Source organism: Falco peregrinus, chromosome 14, assembly GCF_023634155.1.
Source record: "Falco peregrinus isolate bFalPer1 chromosome 14, bFalPer1.pri, whole genome shotgun sequence".
Lineage (NCBI taxonomy): Eukaryota > Metazoa > Chordata > Aves > Falconiformes > Falconidae > Falco > Falco peregrinus.
Genome location: NC_073734.1, coordinates 23,270,544 through 23,291,670, shown reverse-complemented (window position 1 = coordinate 23,291,670; position 21,127 = coordinate 23,270,544). Strand labels below are relative to the sequence as shown.

At 45.3% G+C, this 21,127-nt stretch overlaps 2 protein-coding genes across 2 annotated transcripts in view; both read left to right on the top strand.

Moving 5' to 3' along the window:
• The first annotated feature begins 81 nt into the window (after nt 1–81).
• NUDT21 (nudix hydrolase 21) lies at nt 82–8,094 on the top strand. The gene is made up of 7 exons (XM_055818443.1): nt 82–305; nt 2,493–2,693; nt 3,916–3,979; nt 4,668–4,757; nt 5,946–6,021; nt 6,381–6,495; nt 7,802–8,094. The coding sequence occupies exons 1-7, from the start codon at nt 190–192 to the stop codon at nt 7,821–7,823; spliced, it is 684 nt and encodes a 227-aa protein (XP_055674418.1). The 5' UTR covers nt 82–189; the 3' UTR covers nt 7,824–8,094.
• Nucleotides 8,095–9,239: 1,145 nt separating this feature from the next.
• AMFR (autocrine motility factor receptor) overlaps nt 9,240–21,127 on the top strand; it is a 30,404-nt gene continuing 18,516 nt past the window's right edge. The window contains exons 1-7 of the mRNA XM_055818672.1: nt 9,240–9,547; nt 10,915–11,007; nt 12,886–13,050; nt 14,846–14,998; nt 19,249–19,289; nt 20,074–20,206; nt 20,774–20,907. Coding sequence (XP_055674647.1) covers nt 9,308–9,547; nt 10,915–11,007; nt 12,886–13,050; nt 14,846–14,998; nt 19,249–19,289; nt 20,074–20,206; nt 20,774–20,907 — 959 coding nt within the window. The 5' untranslated portion in view covers nt 9,240–9,307. The remainder of the gene's footprint in view (nt 9,548–10,914; nt 11,008–12,885; nt 13,051–14,845; nt 14,999–19,248; nt 19,290–20,073; nt 20,207–20,773; nt 20,908–21,127) is intronic.

Below are 21,127 nucleotides of genomic sequence, written 5' to 3'. Positions count from 1 at the left end.
AATGAAGGTGAGGGAAGAGGGCGGGGTGCGGCTGCTGCGGGCCTGTGAGAGGCCCGCCTCTCTGGTGGCGGCGGAAGTGGGGCGGGTGGTTCCGGCGAGGCGGTGTGCGGTCTGGCGGGAGGTTAATGGCGGACGTCGTTCCCGCCGCTGAGCATTGACAGTTCCTTCGCCGCCTGCCGCCGCGCCGCCATGTCTGTGGTGCCGCCTAACCGTTCCCAGACCGGCTGGCCCCGCGGGGTGAACCAGTTCGGGAACAAGTACATCCAGCAGACGAAGCCGCTCACGCTGGAGAGGACCATCAACCTGTGAGCGCCGTCTCGGGCCTGCCCGGGCCCCGTCCCGTCCCGTCCCGCTAGCGAGCCCTGCCCCGCGCCCCCCACAGCCCCGCAGAGGCTTCCCCTCAGCGCCCGCAGCTCCAGGGCTGCCCCTGCCGGCCCGGGGGCTGAGGGGAGGGCGGCGGAGGCGCGCGGCTGCCGGCGGGGCCCTGCCCGCCGCTCCTTGCCGGGGCCTGCGGTGAAAGGCCGCGCTGAGCTGGAGGTGCTGCGGCCTTGTCGGGGGGCCAGGGAGCGTTTGCTGGCGGTGCTTTAGTGTCTAGAAACAACATCGCAGCCGGGGAGTGTTTAGACGTGGTGGACATGATATATGTTTCCCCCCTGTGTGCGCTTCTATGGGGCGGCAGGGAGGGAGGCAGGCGCTTGGCCCAGGTGGGGTTTGAGCTGACCCTGGGTGGTCAGCAGGCTGTGGTTGGACGCACCTGGTGGTTGCCGATGGTCTGGTGCAGGCGTTGTAAGTGAAATGCGAAATAAAATCTGGAGAAAACTTTACTTCTGTCATAGATACAAACTATTTGCTAATAAATATTTACTTGCTTTCTGTGAGAAACCATATGCTTTAGCTTCTTCCAGTAAACTGATGGATGTGTTCTTCACTGAGTACATCTGTCAAGTTCCAGAAACAGCAAATGTTAAGTGTAACAAGTGATACTCAATTTTAGCTATTAATCGCAGATTCATGGGGTGGGTTTTTTTGGTTTAGCTGAGTTTATTCACAGTTAAGAGTCTTGTGGAAGTTCAAACGTGTATTTCAGAGATTGGAATATTTTTATAATGGTTCTGAAGAAAAGACTCAGCAGGAAGCTGTGTTATCAGCACTGATTTTTTTTTGGGTTTTTTGAAGTATCAGCGAAGAGTTTTGATGTACAGATTAATGTACCCACATTAGTAAAGTATGGGTTAGCGTAGTAGGTTATTAATAAAGCTATTCGTGTATCTAAAAGGGGAAATTAAAAACAAATGTAGATGTTCTCGGCTATAAGTGGAAGTTGGGGAGTTTGCTAATAAATGAATATGCAGTTAGGAAACTGGTTGTTTTGCCTTACTTGTGAAAGGGCTCTAACAACTGGCTCTAACAACACTGGCTTGTGACTTTGCCACTGTAAAACAGGAGGAAAAATTCAGGGGTGGGGGAATTTGGGGGGGGAAGAGTGTATGCAACTTAAATTTGACACATATAAGTAATGGGGAAAGAATTAATGACAAGGTGCTTCACAAGGAAAGCATTCTCTGTGAGATCTGCTGTTTATTCTATTAATTCAGTTGCTTTATGCCACAAGTTAATAAAACCGTGATGGTAACCTGTGACTGCTCTGCCTGGAACCCATTTTCCTCTCCCTTTTTCACTTAGCTGGGTGATCCTGTCTTCGTCCAGGCCTCATGCCGTCAGATCTTTGTGTTACTTGGATTTTGCTGTACAGTAACGTTCTCCCATTGCCCTCTGTGCGCTCTAGGACTGAACAATTTCTTGCCTAACCTTTCTCTTCTGACTGTTTTTAGCCCCTCTTACCTGGAGAGATCTCAATTTCCACCATACTATCATGAGAGAATGCACAGGTCCAGCACCTAGCCATACAGAGTGATCTGCTTAAACTCTTGCTCTTACCCCAGGCTCCTGGCCCTGCACTTAGACACTCAGCATTTCTCTTCTTCTGTGATCCAGATGTCTGATTTCCCACTTCAAAACAAAACCACTTCTAACACTTTAGTTTTTGGGCTCTTCAGTACTTCTGCAGGAAAAAATAGCCAAACCAAAAACGCTGTCCTGTGCAGCTTCCTTCCTTCCCAGCAGAGCTTTTCTCTTCTGTCCCTTTCCCAGCTCTTCTCAGAAGCTCAGCTGCCTTTTCTCTGCGGTGTGGAGATCAAAGAGGGTGGCTGCTGAGTAACAGTTGCCGCTGGTTCTTCTGGCCGCCTTTCCTTCTTTGAATCTGCACTAGCGTGTTCATCAGCAGGACTTTCTGCGTCTGTGTGTATCATGGTGCAGATCTTACTGTGATAGGAGCCCCATAAGTCACAAACAAGAACTTCTAGCCCAGTGCCAAGTGTGTTACCCGTTTGGTCAAGCACAGAAGGTTTTCCCTCAGGGTAGATGCTGCGTCATAGTGATTTAAATTTAGATTTCTTATGCGGTAACATTATCTTTTTTCACCCCTCTTATAGGTATCCTCTGACAAATTATACATTTGGTACCAAGGAACCCCTGTATGAGAAGGACAGTTCCGTGGCAGCTCGGTTTCAGCGCATGAGGGAAGAGTTTGACAAGATTGGCATGAGGCGGACAGTGGAAGGGGTTCTGATTGTACACGAGCACAGGCTGCCCCATGTCCTGTTACTGCAGCTGGGTACAACTTTTTTCAAGCTGTAAGTATCTGTTTTTTGAATGTAACTTTCAGTTTAACTTTATTGTCATGGTCTGCTAAACAGACAGGCTAGAGGTTAAAGTGTGGCTGACCTATGGGTGTTTTGAATGTGATTCATTTCCTGCAAAGACAGTCTGGGAAAACTTTTCTTGAATGGTGGGGTTTTCATCTAAAGTGTATTTGCCTGACTGCTCCTGAGTGGGGTGACTTTGTGTGGAACCAACTGGAAATCTTAAACAGCGCATCACTATGGTAATACCCTGTTTAAAACTCATTATCAGTAGTTAGTGTGTTGTACTTACATTGTGAAAGCTGTTATGCTTAAATATGCTTGCACCACAAAAGCGGTGAAGTGGAGCTCAAGGAATAAACCCCAGTAAATGCAGAATGATACGTGTTTACAAACTACTGGGTGAGCTGGGGACAGGAAGAAAGATAGGCACCTAAATTTGGGAAAATTCCTTCAGTTTGTCTCAGTTCTCGCTGCCAGAGTGAAGTTTTAGTGTTTGGATCATATGGGCATAGTGACAGTGGTGGTGCTTGTTTTCTTTTTAAAACCGGATGGGCTGGCTTGTGTTCTTGCTCTTACGTTTTTAACATTTATATTGTTTGTTCTCAATTTTGTGTGTGTGCGTGTAAAATCTAATTTTATACCCAAATTCCTCTTTGACATCTTGATTTGGGGGATGTGTGGACAAAATGGGCTAGACTCTAAAATTTTTGCGAAACCATAATGATGAAAATGTGGTTTTAGTTTTTTTCATTAACCTTGCATCAAATGTAGGATAGTTCCCCACATGGGTTTTATTTTCTGCTTCCTGTGTGTTTCAGTGAGTGCTGTTATTGAGATAAAAACAAATACAGTCAGTGCTTACAACTCTTTCTTCAACTTCTGGTGCGTTTATACTGTTGTTAAAACTACCTTTTAAGTGACCCAGTTACTATCATCTATATTGTTACAGTTTTTCCTGATGATGTTAAAGTATTTTATCTAATAGCTATTTTTTATAAGGGACATACAATAGCCTTTTTACTCGTGGTTTTGGTGCCAGCTATCAAATTAACATTCTTCAAATTCAGCAAAGTTAGATTTGGAACTTCTGACCTACGAGCCTTGAGTGAATTTGTAATTCTTGGCCTGGAAGCACATCCAAACTTACCTGTGAAAGTCGGAAAATGCAATAAAACATAACTTTAGCTTTCATTATTGATTATTTCAACAGACCTGGTGGTGAACTCAATCCAGGAGAAGATGAGGTAGAAGGGCTCAAACGCTTAATGACAGAGGTCTGTTTTCTTTTGTTATGTTGTATACTGGAATGTTGGATTATTTTAGAGTTAATAGAAGGAGGCAAAGCATTAGTCTCTTTACTGCTTCTGTTATTTTGATGCTTTTGCGATGTTCTCGGGTAGTGAACAAATCAAGCAGTAAATTTTGGTTCCTCTGCATCACGAGTGTGATGGAGTAGTGTAGTGGCTGACCTCCTACCTGCTGCTCATGTCCTGTGTTCATTTGCAGCTTTGCTTTTTTGGCTGGCTTCAGGCAAATGAGTGTGAAGATGGGCAGTAAAATATGTTGTGAGACAGAACTGATGAGGACTTGCCTTTGAGATAGTCTTCCCAATGCACCAATTAACCTTCCATGCTCTCCGAGTAACCTAAATTAATTCTGTCAGATAGCATAACAATGCATTTCATTCTTTCCACTGGTCTGACAGGACTCAGTTCAGCTGAATACAGCATGGAATTTGAAATGCTCCCTAAAGTGTCCTTGTCCCATCAGGTGAGGCTTTTACTAAAAAAATGTCACTTTATACCAAAATGCTCTAAAATTATATTAAAAGCTGTTCCAGAGCAGTTCTAAATTACATCAGACCCTTATGACAGCAAGTCTTCATGCTTCCGGTATACGTTTTGTAAAAAAAAAATTGACTTGGGTAGTTAAGAGTTTTGACTGTAACGGTGATTTTGGTAGATACTGGGTCGTCAGGATGGTGTTCAGCAAGACTGGGTGATTGATGACTGCATTGGTAACTGGTGGAGACCGAACTTTGAACCTCCACAGGTGAGTACTCATGTTGAGATTCATCTTCTTCAGTCAAGTATTGATTGTACTTCCAAACCCCTTCAACCTGCCGGTTGGGCTTGTTGAGTACCTGCTGCACGAGCAGTTAGTTTTTCTGGTTTTTACCTGTTTCATCTCCTTTCTGTGGCTGAGGAGAAACTGCAAACTTTTTTTTTTTTTTCTTGGTAACTCCTGTCTCCCTCCTCTGACCCGTCCTGCTGGATGAGGAACCACTGGATATCACAGCTTCCAGTCCTCTGCTGAGTCAGGCACAGCATTTAAATTCCAGTTGTAGCCACAACGGAAACTTGCACTGCTGCATGTGGAACAGAAACCCTGCGAATAAATTTGTCTCACTACCCTATTTCTAAATGCTTTAATACTGAGAATGCTTGCTCAGTTTGCTGTTAGGTGTTTCCATCTTACTGGGTTATTTTAATTGTTAATGATTATTGGCACATCTTCAGTGTAGAAGAATGGCTGCAGAAGCATGGCCTTAGAATCTCTGAAGATCTGCACAATCCAGGCCTGGTATTAGGATGGGCCTGTAATCAGAATTGTACTGAAGTTGCTGTGCTGAAGTTAACAAGAAAGGTAGCCCTGAGCTATTCTTGAATCCTGAGACCAAGCAATTATGTTGTGCCAACAGGCCGTGGCTGTAACAAGATACAGCTGCTGGGAAAGCAGGTGCAGGGCCAAGAAAGACAGGGACCGGTATGGGAAAATAGGGACTAACAAACTACATGGCTGAAGCACAGCAACACAATTAGCTACATGGATAGAATGCTTATTTTGGTCATGATAATTAGGGGTGTGAGAACCGCACGTGTTTAGAGACTACTAACCAATTATATTTCTGCTTGACGAATATGCATGTGTATCGGTTCTATATAAGTAGTGTTAGAAACTAATAAAGTTGAGCAAGATGCATAACTCATATTGAGCGTCTTCTTGACTCCGGCGAACCCTTCTTCCAACACTTCAGATCCTGTCAATATTTGTGACAGCAACAGTGTTCCTTTCAGAGTACTTTCTTCTAAAAGTGGTTTTCCATACTTGGGGCAGTGAAAGAACAGTATATGACACTTTGAAAGCTTGCACAGTGCTTGATAATTTATAAAGTAGCACTTAAGATTGCACAATATTTTCAAAACTCTGTACAACCAATTTTTATTTTTTTTCTTCCAGTATCCCTATATCCCAGCTCATATTACAAAACCAAAAGAGCACAAAAAGCTTTTCTTGGTCCAGCTTCAAGAAAAGGGTAAGTGTTTGTTTGCAGTGAAGGATTGTATTTATGTCTAAATGCTTGCATTTCACAGAAGGAAACATGGTAGCCAGTTTGTGTTCATATGCTTGCAGTTGTTTATAGTTAATACTAAAAAAGTTAAACGTCGACATCAGTTTTACAGGTAGGTGATCCTTTGAATGTGAGTTCCTAGTAAATTCTCATTCCTGCTCCTGCATCAGTCTCTGTACAGGCGTAGGACCCCCATATTGAAATAGAAAATGGATAAACCTGCTATAGGTAGTGATCTTGCTCTTAGGTGTGTCGGGGGCGGTGATACCTTGGCTGAACTTGTGGAAGTTTTTTCTTATTAATCCACTTGTATTTGGTTTTAGCTTTGTTCGCAGTCCCAAAAAATTACAAGCTGGTTGCTGCACCGTTGTTTGAGCTCTATGACAACGCACCAGGATATGGACCCATTATTTCCAGCCTTCCTCAACTTTTGAGCAGGTACATTACAATTTACTTGTATTATAGTTCTTGGGAGCACATTTGCTGCAGGATGCCAGAGCCAGGCTAGGCACTACAGGAACCAACTCAAAAAGGTTGCAGCTATCTCAGAGAGCTTAGAATCTGCCTCAGATGAGAGGTAGTGGACAATTTAGAGGCACTGATCACAACTTGCTAGCATCAAAGTCCTATCTAGCAGTTGTAGCAAAGGAAGATGTGAAAGATAGTGAGGATGAAGCTGTGCGCAGGCTGAGGAACAGCAGTACAGTGTGAGAGTAGAAACCAAGTTGCATGTTTGAAGCACAGTTAGGTGTGCACGTTATCGCAGCTTTGTGCTGACTGCACGTGGTGGGTTTTTTCAGGCTCCATGAAGTAGGGTTTATAACGTGTAGCATCTTCAACACAAGTATCTGTAGGGACAGCTGTATTTTTCCTTCCTTTTCCTGATATACATGCTCTTTGGCCTTCTTACCTGACTGTGGCTTGCACCTCGGGTCTCCAGAGCTCGCTGGTCTCACTGGTTTCTGTTACTTCAGCAAATATTCAGGAATGCTGGCATCCTGCTGCCTGTCGGCCCTTACTTGGGAAAGTAGTTCTGTCATCCACCTATTCTGATGAGAAATCTGTTAGCAGAATGTCAGTGCTGGTATTGCCCATAATAGGCCTGTATCGTGCTGGGTTTTTTCCTCCATCTAGCCCCAGTTTTGGCAGTTGTAGCTACGGGGGCTTCCATTTCCCCCTGCTCTAAAGACAGCAGATACTTTCTCCTGAGTACCAGCAGAAGACGGGCTATCGTGCAGCCAAAGAGCAGTTTGGTGCCAGTGCAAGAGAGCCATCCCAAGGCTGGACATCAGGCATTTGAGATGGATGCTTGTTTTCAGCGTGTGGATGCTGTTTGTTGGGAAAAACAGTTGAGAAGAATTCAGTCTTCTGTTGGGTATGTCCGTTTGTTGCCCTTGGACTATATAAGGTTGGCCCTGACAGCAGAAAAGCTGTGGCAGAGTTGCTGATGGGGGAAGGTAACTCTCGCTGGTATTTTCCTATCTGTGAAGTTTTCTTAAGGGGTGAAATGTTAATAAATCTGTTCTTTGGCAACCTTAAGACGCAGTCGTGCAATGTGAGCATAGGATTGGCTGTTAAAATGATGCTTCCTGCTATGCAGTAAAGCTGTCTTACTGAAAAATACACTTTTGTTCTGGCAGGTGGAAGTTTGTCAGGAGCACCAACAAAACATTTGGTTACTTATTCAAGAATGTCACTTAAAAGAATTAAAATTCCTCACTTGGTATAATCCTTTTAATTTTAGGTTCAACTTTATTTACAACTGAATTCCTGTATACCTGGAGAGTCTGATAGAAGAAGCCGTCTCTGTGAGCACAGCTTTAAAACCTAGAGAAAAGAATACGTGTGACACAAGGATTTTTTTTTTTATGTCATTCTTTTCCTGAAGGCCACTAAACTTTCTATTGTATGAATAGAGAAGTGAGTATCAACTGTTTAGTTAGTAGGATGGCGATGTGGTGTCATTGTTTTAATCGCTTTCATTGTAATACTCACCAATTTTTTTTTGTACAACATTAAACAAGATGGTTAAGATTCTGTTTGTCTTGGGTTTGTTTTTTTGCGGGGTTTGGTTTGTGGTTTTTTTCTTCAGCTGTCTCCTACTTTTAGGTACATATTTTAAATTAACACTTCCCTTCAGGAATGCAGAAGACCTTGGAAACAAGAGGAGGACCTAAACCATTCAGGGACCATTTGGATGCTCTGATCCACACCTTTGAGCAGAGAATTAGTCTGAGGGAGAAATTAAACAGTATAAGTAGGTGTGATATGTTTTTGAGTCTTAACTTGGAAAAAAGAACTGCTGTTTTGAGGGAGTACAAGTACTTAAAGGCAAGGGTAGCCTTTGCTCAAAGCTTGCCAGAACTGACCTGGAAGCATTACTGTTTGTGCAGGGCTTGGAGGAGTCGTGACGTGTAGCTTCTCCCTCTGTGCCCCTGTAAGAAAATAAAAACCCAACAAATTCTGTTGAGCTGGCCTGAGATCCTCTTAAAATAAGGGAAGTGAAATTAATGTTATATCTTTTTCTATAGCTACAGGACAGCATTTGGGTCACGCTGAAATGTTTTGCCAACGCCTTATGCAAGTGGCTCCACGTTATGCTGAGCTGTTGTAGAGCAGTGTGCTGTGCCATCCTGCCAGGGATACCTGTACTTCTGCTTTTGCTACTCAACATTTCAGTCTCTTGCAGCTAGTAAATATTAACCTTTAGTAAATATCAGCCTTTATAGTTTTGGGGGTTTTATATGCTTGGCTAAACATAAATTCCAGTTGGATGTGTCACTTCCTAATACCTTTAGCCTTCCATAATTTTGCTTAGTAACTCTTCTAAAGACTTGTTTCCAAATTGTGCCTCTAATCAGAAGATGCGCTGTTGCTTGTGTGCTGTCCTCTTCTATGAGGGCGTAGTTGGGAGAACACATGTTGCCAAGGGAGCTGGGGCTTGCCCAGGCGCTTGGTTCCGTTGCCAGTATCTGCGGCCGGCGGCGCCTGTGGGGTCCCGCTGAACGCCCCCTGCCCCCCGGGCCGGGCAGGCTGCGGGCCCAGCTCCCCCCGCCGGCAGGGCAGCGCCGCCCGGCCGTGACTCAGCGCGCCGGGCCGCGGCGCTAGGAGCCGGGGCGGGGGCTCGGGGCCCGTCCCTCCCCCGGCCTGCAGCGGGGGCGGCCCGGGCCGGCCCCGGGGAGGGGCGGCGGGGCGGGCGCTAGGCCGCAAGGGCCCAGGCGGCGGCCGGGCGGCGGCGAGGGGCTCCGCGATGCCGCTGCTCTTCCTGGAGCGCTTCCCCTGGCCCAGCCTCCGCACCTACACGGCGCTCAGCGCCCTGGCGCTGCTGGGCACCGGCCTCAGCGCCTACCGCGCCCTCAGCCAGGCCCCCGGCGGCGCCCAGGCGGACGGCGGCGCGGCGGGCACCGAGTTGGCCGAGCCCCCGCACCGGGCCGGGCCGCGGGCTCTGGACGTCGCCTACTACCTGCTGTCGGACAGCCTCTGCGTCTGGGTGAGCCCGGGGGCGGCCGAGCCCGGCGGGGCGGCGCGGAGGGCCCAGCGGCCTGTCCCCGAGTCGGGGCCGGGGCCCGCACCGAGCGGCGGCTGGCGGGCGGCCGAGCGGCGGGGCTTGGCTGCTGGCGCTTGGAAACCGCCCTCCCGGGATAAGGGGGGGGTCCCCGGCGGCTGGGTGGGCAGGGGCGGCTGGGCTGCCCGCTCGGGGCCGGGCTGGGCCGGGCCGGGCCGGGCCGGGCCGCTGCCTGCCGGCGGGGCCAGGCTGCCTGAGCGCCCGCCGCCCCGGTGGGCCTGCGGGAGCCAGTGCCTGCGCGGCCCCGCTCGCCACGCGTGAGGGTGGGGGGGTGCTGAGGGGCGCCGCGCTGGGGCTTCGGGGAGAAACCCGCGGCGGAGGCCCCCAGGTGCTCGGGCCCAGGCTCTACCTGCTGCTTGGATTTGTTTTTTTTTTTTTAAATAACACTTAAAGCCTTGTGGGCAGGAGGAAACACTGTCACCGTTCAAGGGAACAAAAAGAAGATTCTCCCTCTCTTTAAACCCAAACCTGGCAGCGGTGCCTGAATCGGGCCTCACTCGTTCCGGTGCTGAGCACCAGGGCTGGGCAAGGGGCTGGGTGGGCACCCCGGGGGGTTGCTTGCCAGCCAGGGCCTGGGCACCCACCTTGCAGCGGCATTTTTGGCTGGGGCTGGCGTTGGAATATCCCAGATGCCTCCAGCCTGCTGAAACCTGGTCCCAGGACCTTCCATGAAGAGCCCTGGAAAAATGTACATCCTATAGAAATGACAGGGGGAAGCTGCTTCGCCACCCCTGCTCCCCCTTGTAGTGCGCTGCCTAGGTCAAAAGTTAATTCCAAGTGGCGCTGTCGAATGTGAGCAGCATTTTCCCCAGGTTTGTGCGTTCTGCTCCATTTCCCCCGCAGGGTTTAGGCAGTGCTGTTTGGTATGTGTCCAGGCAGTGGGAATCTTGTTCCTCTTCCTTCTCATCCACCCTATGTTAAACAAAATGAGCATCTTGGTGATCTGTGAGTTTCCTCCTTGTGTTCCTTGGTGCTAAAATTCGCTAATCTATATAAACCAAGTTTATTTCAAAGAAGTAGCTTAGTTTGTTGGCTATATTGGTGTGTCAAACTGACTGTGTTAATATTTCTAGAAGAAAAAAAAAAGTTAGGTGACTTATCAGCTACTGTATGTGTCTTGGAGGAGGCCAGGCTTAAATTTCACCAACAGCCCCCCCCCCCCTCCCCAGGGATCTAATACTGTTCTGTGAACAATGGTGGGTTTTGTTAGACTCATTCATTCCCCTTCTCTCTCTCCACCCCCGCCAAACTGGGCAAAAGCACTTGTCGCTGACTGCTTGCTTTCTTTCCAGGTACTAGTGAACACTGCCTGCTGTATTCTGGTGTTGGTTGCTGGGGTAATCCAGCGTGTGGTGTTCGGTCCTCTTCGCGTCAGCGAGAGGCAGGTAAGACAGCAGTGCATTGCCTTGGATGTTGTTGTGGTTCATAACTCTCCTGGTGTATGACTGGTGTGGTTTGTTTTCGATATGGGATTGCTGAAAGTACGCAAGAAAAGAAAATTTTAGAACAGCGTAAACTTAACTCTTACCGTTTGGTTAGCCAGTATATCCACAGCCGCAAGCTCCTGGTTTATTTCTGAGGGGGACTCTTCCTTTTCACTGTCACTGTTGTATTTTATAAGCCCGCAGTCAGCTTGAACATCCTGCTTCCTTAACTTTGTTAAATTTCTTACTAGTGCACCTCGTTTCAGAACACTCGTAACATGCCTTCTTCTCTGTTCAGTTGGCGCTCGGCAGCATTTCTCCATTGCGTTTCGTAGTTAGGTATCGGCACTGGCAGTCTGAGTTCCCTCCTGTACCTCGCTTTGTGCCTTGACTGCTGGAGAAGAGCTTTCCATCCCCACACGCTGAGTGGGTGGTTATCTGCCCTCGGGTTTAAGAGGGGGCAGCAGGCATATGGCCAGAGGAAGGAGGTGAGCAGGGCTGAAAACTCAGCCGGTTAGTCCCACTCTTGGGCTAGCTGGGAATGTTTTTAAAAATTCAGCAAGGGAATCATTAGAGCCCAGGCTTTTTCAAAACAGGATCCTGCAGAAGATAAAAGCAGCAGCAGTACTTTGAATAGTATCTGTATATTTTTTTAAAAAAGAAAGGCAAATGCCTAAGTTCTTCTGTGTAAATGCAGGAGCAGTGGTTTAAAGTGTGTTCACATATTTAAAAAAAAAAAAGCCCATAAATGCAGTTCTTTAGGAGAAATCCGGCCATGATGATTTTTGACATGCAGAACTGAGGCACATAAAGCTTCATTAATAACCATGGATCTCTCAAAGCCTATTGTATTTGTGATTCACACCTCGTAGAGCCTCCGAGTTGAAGTGCATTAAAACCAAGGCGCTGTCAAACTGCGTTGGGCCAGATTTTCAGTCCGTGTTGACTGTCAGGATGTGGGATTTTAACTGGTGATAATTTCCAGGATGTTCTCTAACCGCTTAGAAACTGAAGTAAAAAGGAGTAACGGCATGGATCCATTTGTGTTTGGACAGTGGGAGTTATGCTTCAGATCTCATGTAAAGGAAAGCTGGTCGTTATATTGGTAAGCCAAAATCGGCAGCATCATGAAGGAATTCTGGGCCTGTTTTAACTACACTCCTGATGTTTTCATTGTGTTCTTTAACAAAATATTTTATTTCGTAAATTTTTTTATCCCCAGCGAACTGGCTTGCTATCTGCTGCTTGAGACTGTCATATTCTTTCTTTCATACTGCGTGTGCGTGGGAATAATTTCTTTCTCATTGCTCATCCATCTCATTCTCCGCTGTAGGCATTGTGCTTTTTAAGAACAGACTTTGTCATCTTTTCTTTATCATCTGTACTTTTTGACAGGTTTTTGGAAGCAAGGTGCTAGGCTATTTGGGCATCTCTCGTAACTAACCATGGCAGTTCTTCCAGCAGAGGACTTGACGTTTGTGGCCCAGTAGTTGTGTTGCTTGGGCGTGGAGAATCGACCTGAGATGGAACTTGGTTTGTGCTAAGCACTGTTCTGGAAATGTGGCAGGAAGCTGCGTTGTGCGCTGTGTCACACAGTTATGCTGTGGTGGTACAAAAGACTAGATAAAGACCAACAACCGCTAATATTTCTAACATGTTTTTAATTCAGTGAGAGTCACGAATACTATTCAAGGTGTGTACGTAGCAGGCTTTTGCTAACATATTGTTGCATTTCTACTTCCATGTCTTTTTCTTCTCCTTTCTCGTTTTCCCTCCTCTTTCCCCTGCACGTGGATTGTCAGTGCTTTCACTACAGTAACCAAATCTCTTCCTTTACAGCATCTGAAGGATAAATTCTGGAATTTAATTTTCTACAAGTTCATCTTCATTTTTGGTGTGCTGAATGTCCAGACAGTGGAAGAAGTGGTGATGTGGTGCCTCTGGTTCTCTGGACTTGTATTTCTTCATCTTATGGTTCAGCTCTGCAAGGATCGCTTTGAATATGTAAGTTTTGATTAAAGGCTGTCTTTTAGAACATGCAAATTCTGGTTCTGGTTCAGGCACTGGCTCATGATAGGTTACAAAGGCATCATTTAGACTCTTTCCCCGCCCTGTGGTGCTGAACACGTGCACCTCCCAGTAGCTTTGAATACTTGCTTTAAAGTGCAATGTCAGTCTTACTCCTTCAGTTTTCCCAGGAGACAAATGAAGTTACTGATTTTCTTTGATAAATTGCTCCTTATATGTGCCCTGTAATTACTATTACGTAACTCTGTGAGATGTCTTCATAGCTCTCCTTAGAGAAGAAACCTTGACAGCAGAACATCCCTTAGATTGGTGCCCTTTAGGACTGGTCCATGAAGCCTGTTTCTGTGGCTTCTGTGCTCAGGTTTCAAGCTCATTTACATCTACTAAATGTTGACTGCCAAAGCCTTTACAGTACACTGTGCAACTTTCTGCATAAGCTATGTCCCAGTTCCTGTTAATGCCAAGAATAAATGCAGTAGAGATGCAGAAATTGAAGGCTAAGCAAGAAAGAAGGAACTGGAGTTTGAATGGTAAGTCTTGCCCTTTAAACATCTATGATAGGCATGCATTTTCCTCAGCTCCTTGGTCCTGGAGTAAAAGTTTGAACTAAATTGAATCCATGAATTTGCTTTTGGTAGCTCTGTGCTTAGCAATTATTTTTTTTTTTAATTAATATCCAGTAAAGCCTGTTAATTCACAGGTAGCTAAGCACTAACTTGAAACTAGATTGGTTGGGGTTAGGAAAACTGAGACAGAAGTGAACAAGGCAGTCGTGGTATTTTTAGTGTTCAGAAAGCTGTGGAAGAACAAAGCTCATGTGGGAAGCAAGCCTTATTATATTCCTTTTGCATTCAGAGCATGTATCGTTAATTCTTTACTTGCATAAATGGTACTTGTGTGAGCCGCCTTGCAGACTCAGGGCATGTGGAACTGAACCAGATATAAACAAGGAAGAGAGAACCAATTATAAAACAAAACATGGGAGTCAACTTTATCAGTCGGACCGGAGTGAAGCTTTGGGCAACTCCTCCTTTCCTGGTCCCATTCTTCCCCTTCCTGCCCTGAAATAATGGGATGGACTGCCTAAATACTTTGCCTCTTGGGTCATCTTTGATTTAGGCAGCCTAGGTGTAGCCTATCGTTAAGGTACTTTAGAGAATGAATAAGCACTGAATGCTATTGAATGAGACCACTACTTTCAGTAGACTCTGTTCAGCAGTCTCTCTCTGCAGTTTAAATTTGTGGGGGAGATGTCTCTCTCTTCCAGAAGAAAACGACATTGGAAGAACTAGAGGCTGTAAGATAAAGCTGGACAGATTCAGATCAGCTGTAAGGTGAAAAATTGGAGGAGCAATTACTCTGGTTTCTCAAATACTGTATGTTAAGATTAGGTGTCTTTCTAAAACGTGTTCATCCTCAGCAGATGCTGTGGGTTTGATGCAGAAACTACCGTGAGAAAGTGGCCGTGGTTCCCTTGCACAGGTGATCTAAAACGTTAGATCAAATAATCGTAATGATCACTTCTGGCTTTAAAAGCCTAGTGAATGTAAATGACAACAAGATGAACAAGGCTTTGGGGATGGTGTGTGGTTTTAGCTTTATTCTGCATCATTTATTTCCGCATTGCGTGGTTAAAGTTGTGAAATCGGTTTTATTCTAGAAAGCAACAGATTTTCCTGAACGAGGACTTGTTTGGTGAGGTGTCTCTGGAAGGTAGGGTGCATGAAGTACTCCTTTAAACCTGTTACGTTTTTGTGTATTTGTGTTGCAGCTTTCCTTTTCTCCTACCACGCCCAAGAACAGCCACATCAGAGTCCTGACCCTGCTCATAGCCATACTCCTGTCCTGCGGCGGATTAATAGTCATCTGTGGTGTTATTGGATACAGCCATGGCATGCACACGCTGGCTTTCATGGCAGCAGAGGTGAGACTTTCTTCATACTTATCGTGGTCTCTGCTTTTCACCCCTCGCTTGGGGGTATTTTGCCGCGTGGTGGGTTTTCGACAAGGAAGAAACTCCGAAGACGCAAACAAGCCCTCCCTTGCTGCAGGGTAGTTGCCAGATCTGCATGCTTTCTCTCTTTAGAGTTTAAGCCTGCTAAAAATCTTTGGTCTGAAGAAGAGAATGAGGGGATAAATCTGTAAGATAACACTGAAATCCAACGGCAGCCTCTGAAAGAGTAATGGTTGTGCTTCCTGAGCATTGCAAGAAGGGTTAGTTGAAGTTGCTGCTAGGGAGAGGGAGGCAGTGTGTGTGAAAGTGTAACGTGCACCTCAGCCTGCTGCTTCGAGGGTGTATTTTCCATTTCATTTCTCCCCAAAAGGAGTGAGACTAACATCCTTTCCTTAAGGCATACTCATGAGATTTGCTTATGTTTTTGTAAAGGGTTGTGTCTCAGCTGAGAGGAGCAGTGTGTGTTCGTTTAGTCCTGAACTCTTTGTGGTGTGGAGTAAACAGCAATATGTTTGTGGAATGAACATCGGTTTGGTCTTGATGTTGCAGTGGGTTGTTGCCTGAGGAAGCGGTAAGCTTAAACAAAGGGAAGGTAACCAGCATAATTGCAAGTAAGTTATGTTAGCACATCCTTAGTTCAGATAACAAGTCGCATGTTGTATTTTTCTTCTCCTGTCTTGAATTTATACTTGGAATTAGTGAGGAGGGAAGAAAACAGTCAGCTGGTGGTAGGAGAATATGACACTGGTCACACCACCGTTCATTTATTTAATATGTCAGTTTACTTTCCTTAAATAGAATATGCAAGGATTTGTAATTCCACAGCGCAAGGGTATTGACGATTTGTCAGTGTCTCTAATAGGTGGGGTCTCGGTGATGCATCTCTTTATCTTGGCTTGGCAGAAGAGTGTATCAGCCTGATACCAGCATGGGGTAGGTTTATCAGGGAGTGTTAGGGTGCCAAAGCGTTGCCTCGTTAGTGCTGTGCTGTATGTGTTTTGGGTTGCAGGATGGTGCTCAGCTGTTTGTTTCAGTGGGAGCTACTCTCGCTGCTTATTGAAAAAGGGGTGGCTTGCTCAGCGTCAGTGTGTGGTCCTCAGCCAAGCGGTGGATCCACGCAGCTTGCTGTGCTGCTGGTGGACAGCAGAGGAGATTTGTGGGGAAGGGTCTCCTACCCTTGCTTGCACCAGCTGGCCCTTGAGGATATTCCTGAGCTGAGGGTTGCACAAGCCTGTTGGGTTTGATAGCCTCAGATGGACTCTGGAAAGTTGTCTGATCATTTATTGAACTCACTTACACTTTGGCCTCCACCATATCCAAAGGCAACAAGTTCCACGTTTAACTCTGCTTTGTGTACACAAAAGAGCTCTTTCAATTGTTCTGAATCTTCTGTCTGATAATGTCCCTGGCTATCATCTAATACATTTACGGTGGAAAACTACAAAGAGTCGTACCCTTGTTTACTCTTCTTCATACCGTTTGTGGTTTTATAGATCTTTTTCCTGTTCCCCTTCTGATTCTCCTTCCAGGCGAAAGAATTCTAGTCTGCTTAATCTTTCCTCATATGAGATTTTATAATATCTTGCCCTTTCATCAATGTTTTAAGTATGTCCTGTATGGATTGGGCAACCGTGAGGAGTTTCCTTGATTTTAATACCCAGCAGTCATGTAAGTGGAGGAAAACTTTTAGGTTTCTTTCTGTACAGGTACTGGCAGTGACACCTCGTGGCAGTCGTCAGGCTCTCAGCAAAAAACATTAGATCTTGTAGACTGAAATGTTTTTGTGGTGGTGGCTTGTGTGATGCTGTTTGAGAGGGACCCTGCCAAGTGTATTCCGTTAGTGTCTATTTAATTATATTAAGTTACATTAAGCTATTCATCTCTCTCCTGACTCTGCAAGCATTGATTTAGCTTGATGCCTCAGGGTTTTCAGTAAAGCAATGTAGATGTTTTTCTCGGGTTTTGGTTAGGCTTCCCCTTGTTTGGTGGTGTTTGTCAGCATTTTCTTTCCTGCAAAGGATGGATGTGAAATGTGCAAATGCCCAGAGAAGGCTGAAGAAGGGCATTCTGTATTTTTGTGTAAACAGTAAGCTTTTTTTGCCTGAATATATGTTATTCGAGAATTATAGTGCAGCAAGTAATGTCCAGTCCATCAATCTTTGCACCTTTTTTATTGTAAAAAAAATTTACCTATTCCTAGAGCAGCCATCCTCTGATCCTCTTTTGTGCATCTCAGTTAAGGCTAAATATTAATAGTGACATTCAAATCTTATAATTGTACCTTACAGATACTAGTATATTTTCCTGTGCAGCTTCTCACGCTGCATCTGTTATCTTAGGGTTTGAGTGCTTTCCAGTTGTGTGCTGATCTGCGTGGCTAGTACCTGCCAGCATCACAGGGTCGGGGGGGGTAAGCGGTTTGTTTCGAGCAGAGCGAGAGCCTTTGAGGTGTCGGGGCTGAAAATGGCCTGCTGTACATTTAGAGCCTCAGATTGTGGAGCTGTGTAACTTGTGATGGGGTGGTGTACTTTCTGCAAAGTATTTCTCGTGTCAGAGCGCTGAAATGCATTTCTGGAAGCTGTGGAGGAACCTGAGAAAATCTGCACTAGCTCATCCTTTTAATTTTGATGCTCTTGCTGCCTCAGCACTAACAAGGGTAGATCGTGTCTTGGCAACATTGACTTCTCAAAAGTTGCAAAGGCTACACTCTTCAGGTTTCTGCCTGGCAGCTGCCTTGGAGACTTTATGCCATGTGTGCTGGGTTTGGCACAGATTGGTGCTCAGCAGCGTATCCATCCAGCAGCTCAGGTGATTGTTCTGTTTCACCACTTGCATGGTTAGAATTTGGACCCGTTTTCCTCTGCGGTCTGCCCAAAGTTCCTCTGTAGCCAAAAAGCTGGTGTGAACAAGGTGTCATCTCTCTGGTACCACGTGTGAGCTAACAGGAGACGGAAGAGGGTCTCATGTGCCTCGCGGGAGCAGCTAGTGTGCTCATTTAACTTTTTTATGAAAGATGTTTGTGATGAGAACAGCACACCGTGCTAGGGGACTTGCTGTTACCTTCCTGACTGGTTTTTTGTGTTACTTGAGTGATGTGTACAACTTACCCTGAAGCCCTTACTTGGATAAAAGATTGCGCTGGTGTTCAAGGAGTCACAGGAACCACTTGGTTTGAATACCACTAGTAAACAGTAGAGATGTTGGATTTTGATAAGGGTTAAATAAGCATAGAAGCATTTTAAGACTGCTTTTTACAGATTGGAAAAAATGATTCAAACCAACTGTTCTATCACTGTATTGGGGAGTTAGTGGGTTTTATAGTTCTTCTGTGCTGTTTTTAGTGTGAATGCTGAAGGCATGCCATCAGACCAGTTTTACAGCAATGGTTTCAGTTGCTTAGTGTAAACCCCCTGCATCTTGGTGTCAGTTGGCCCCTGCTAACTACTGGGTGGTGTGAGCTGTCTCCCAAGAGGTTTGTCCTGTCCTGTTTTCTTTTACTGGGAGGGTGCAACGAAGGGCTGGGGCACCGTGCGTCTGGCAGGTTAGAGAGAGGTGCCGGGGCCTCGTTTCTCAGATGACAAGAGCCTATAGAAATGTGGTTAGGTGTTCTGGAAATGGTTCTTTCTGGTGACTCGTCTTCACACTTCTGGTCTACTTAATATTTTCTGATATACTCTGTTTTTTTCTCTGTACTTAGCCTAGAGAGGTAAGTATGATTAAAGAGGGAAGTTACTTTGCAGCATTCATATCTCAGCAAAGGGGGAAATTATTTGAAAGTGCTTCCATGGTTCTTCTTCAAATTCCTGCTAATAATCAGTTCTTTCTTGAGCAGTGGGATGAGGAGAGGTGCTTGGTGGAGTTGTGGTCTTGACACTCAGCGAGTGATAAGAATAAAAGATAATATGTCCGATGTAGCAGGGGAAAAAGTGAGGCTTAGCAGTGGTACTAGTGGGTGCTCCAAGAGCATTGCGTTTTTGAGAACAATTTCCTCCTTATTTATTTATAAGCTTCATGTTTGTCACAGGTATATTGAGCACATAGTCGTCTGTAGTGACCGTGGGTTCAGAGGAACTTGTTAAGCTGCAGTGTTGTGTGTTAGCCCTGTAGCTTCTGCCTCTGGACCGCCCTCCCTGCCAGAATGTTATCAACATACCTCTTTTTTTTTTTTTTTTTTTTTTTTTTTTTTTTTTCTTTCTTTCCCCTCCCTGCCTCTTCTGTAGTCTCTGCTTGTGACAGTCAGAACAGCTCATGTGATTACGCGGTGAGTAGCCTCTGTTTTATAGGATGGTGTTTCAAGAAGGTATTGTGTATAGCATGTTGATTTAAAAGGTGTCTGTAATTACCTTGTTGAATTGTAAATGCATGGACAAAGGTGGTTAATGTTAGCCTGTACTATTTTTAAGCATGAATTTGCAATGCCTGGATAGCTTCAGTGGGTGCTAGTAGCTGGAGGCATGGATTAAAATGGATTTGGGCTGCTGTATGAGGGTTGCTACTTAATGTCATCCTGCTGGGTTTCTTTTAAGATCTTAATGTCAAGAACTTTTGCTTTGAGAAAGTAGCATACGTGTGTATCTGTAATGCCCGTGTGTATGCACATGTAGGACACGACGTGTAGCCCAGAACCTCTTTGCCCAGGTCACCACTGGCATTTCAGGTCTGTCACCAAACTGTAATGCCTCACTTGAGGAACAACTCATATGCTGAAAAATGTGGGTCTGTAGTTACTGTAATCCAAAGATTGGCTTTCAGTATATGCAGGAGTTTTTAGCAAATGCTATATCTTCTCTGTCAGCTGGTGGTATGTGTAATGCCAGTTTGGGCTAAGCATTGATTGATTTTTGCCTTTTTAAAATGTTGCTGTTTGAAACCAGTAGCATTAAAAAACCAGTCCCCCAGGAAAGCACAGAATATGGTCACTGGGCTTAGGAAGGGCAAAGAACCCATATCCAGAAGTTGTTTGAAAAATGGATAGAATAGTTTGAATGCTAGAGATACTATTTAACAAAAAAGATAGAATAATGTTAATTTCCATGCTCTTGCAGATACATAATTCATCTCTGGGATCTCAACCATGAAGGAACATGGGAGGGCAAAGGCACTTACGTCTACTACACAGATTTTGTCATGGAGCTAACCTTGCTTTCCCTGGACTTGATGCATCATACTCATATGCTGGTATGAAATCCTGGACATAACGTTGAGCAGTTAGGCTGGCCTTAAAGGGTACTGGGTATAATATAATATTTTATGGGTTATTTTTTTTTGCTTTGCTTATTTTAGGAACCAAATATTACAGAGAAGTTATTTAAATAAAGAGGAAAATGTAGTGTGAGGAGTTCTGGCATTCTTTCCTCCTGTGTAATTGGAGTCCTCACAAATAACTTTGTTATGGAGTATTAACTACTGTGTAATTACCTGTTTAATAGGTGTTTAATTAGCTTTGTTAATGAGTAATACCAGCCTGAATACTTTTCTTTGGCAGCAGGGGACATTAAGCTGAACAAAACTGAATACAGAATCCTTTATAAATGCTGTGCTGCTGAAGTTGTGTCTGAAGATGTAATGAGTAGTAATACCTGTGAACATGTCTGGTTAGTCTGAATGGTCTCAACACAAGAAAAATTCTTCAGTGCTCGTTTCTCGATTTCCTTTTCTCTTAAGACCTGATGCAGTTTCTTGTGGTGGTGGCCACTCGTTTCCCCTGGTGTTTGCTTCTAATAACTGTTCTGTTTTTTCCCCAAGCTGTTTGGCAGTATCTGGTTGTCAATGGCGAGCCTGGTGATTTTTATGCAGCTGCGCTACCTGTTTCACGAGGTTCAGCGAAGAATTCGGCGGCATAAGAACTACCTGCGTGTGGTTGGAAACATGGAAGCTAGGTGAGCCTCTCATTTGCTCTGGGATCTTGATATGGATCCTGGAGAGAGGATCCTGACGAAGAAGTTGGGGTTCTTTTACATTCCTTAGATACACAGTGGTGTGGTGTAAGCCGGAGAGATGCAGTCTTGCAAATTTCGCTCTTAAGTCTTTACATTTACGGTGTACTTTTACCATTTTATTTGTTACTGGGGACACGTGCAGTGGGGTTGGACTAGGTGA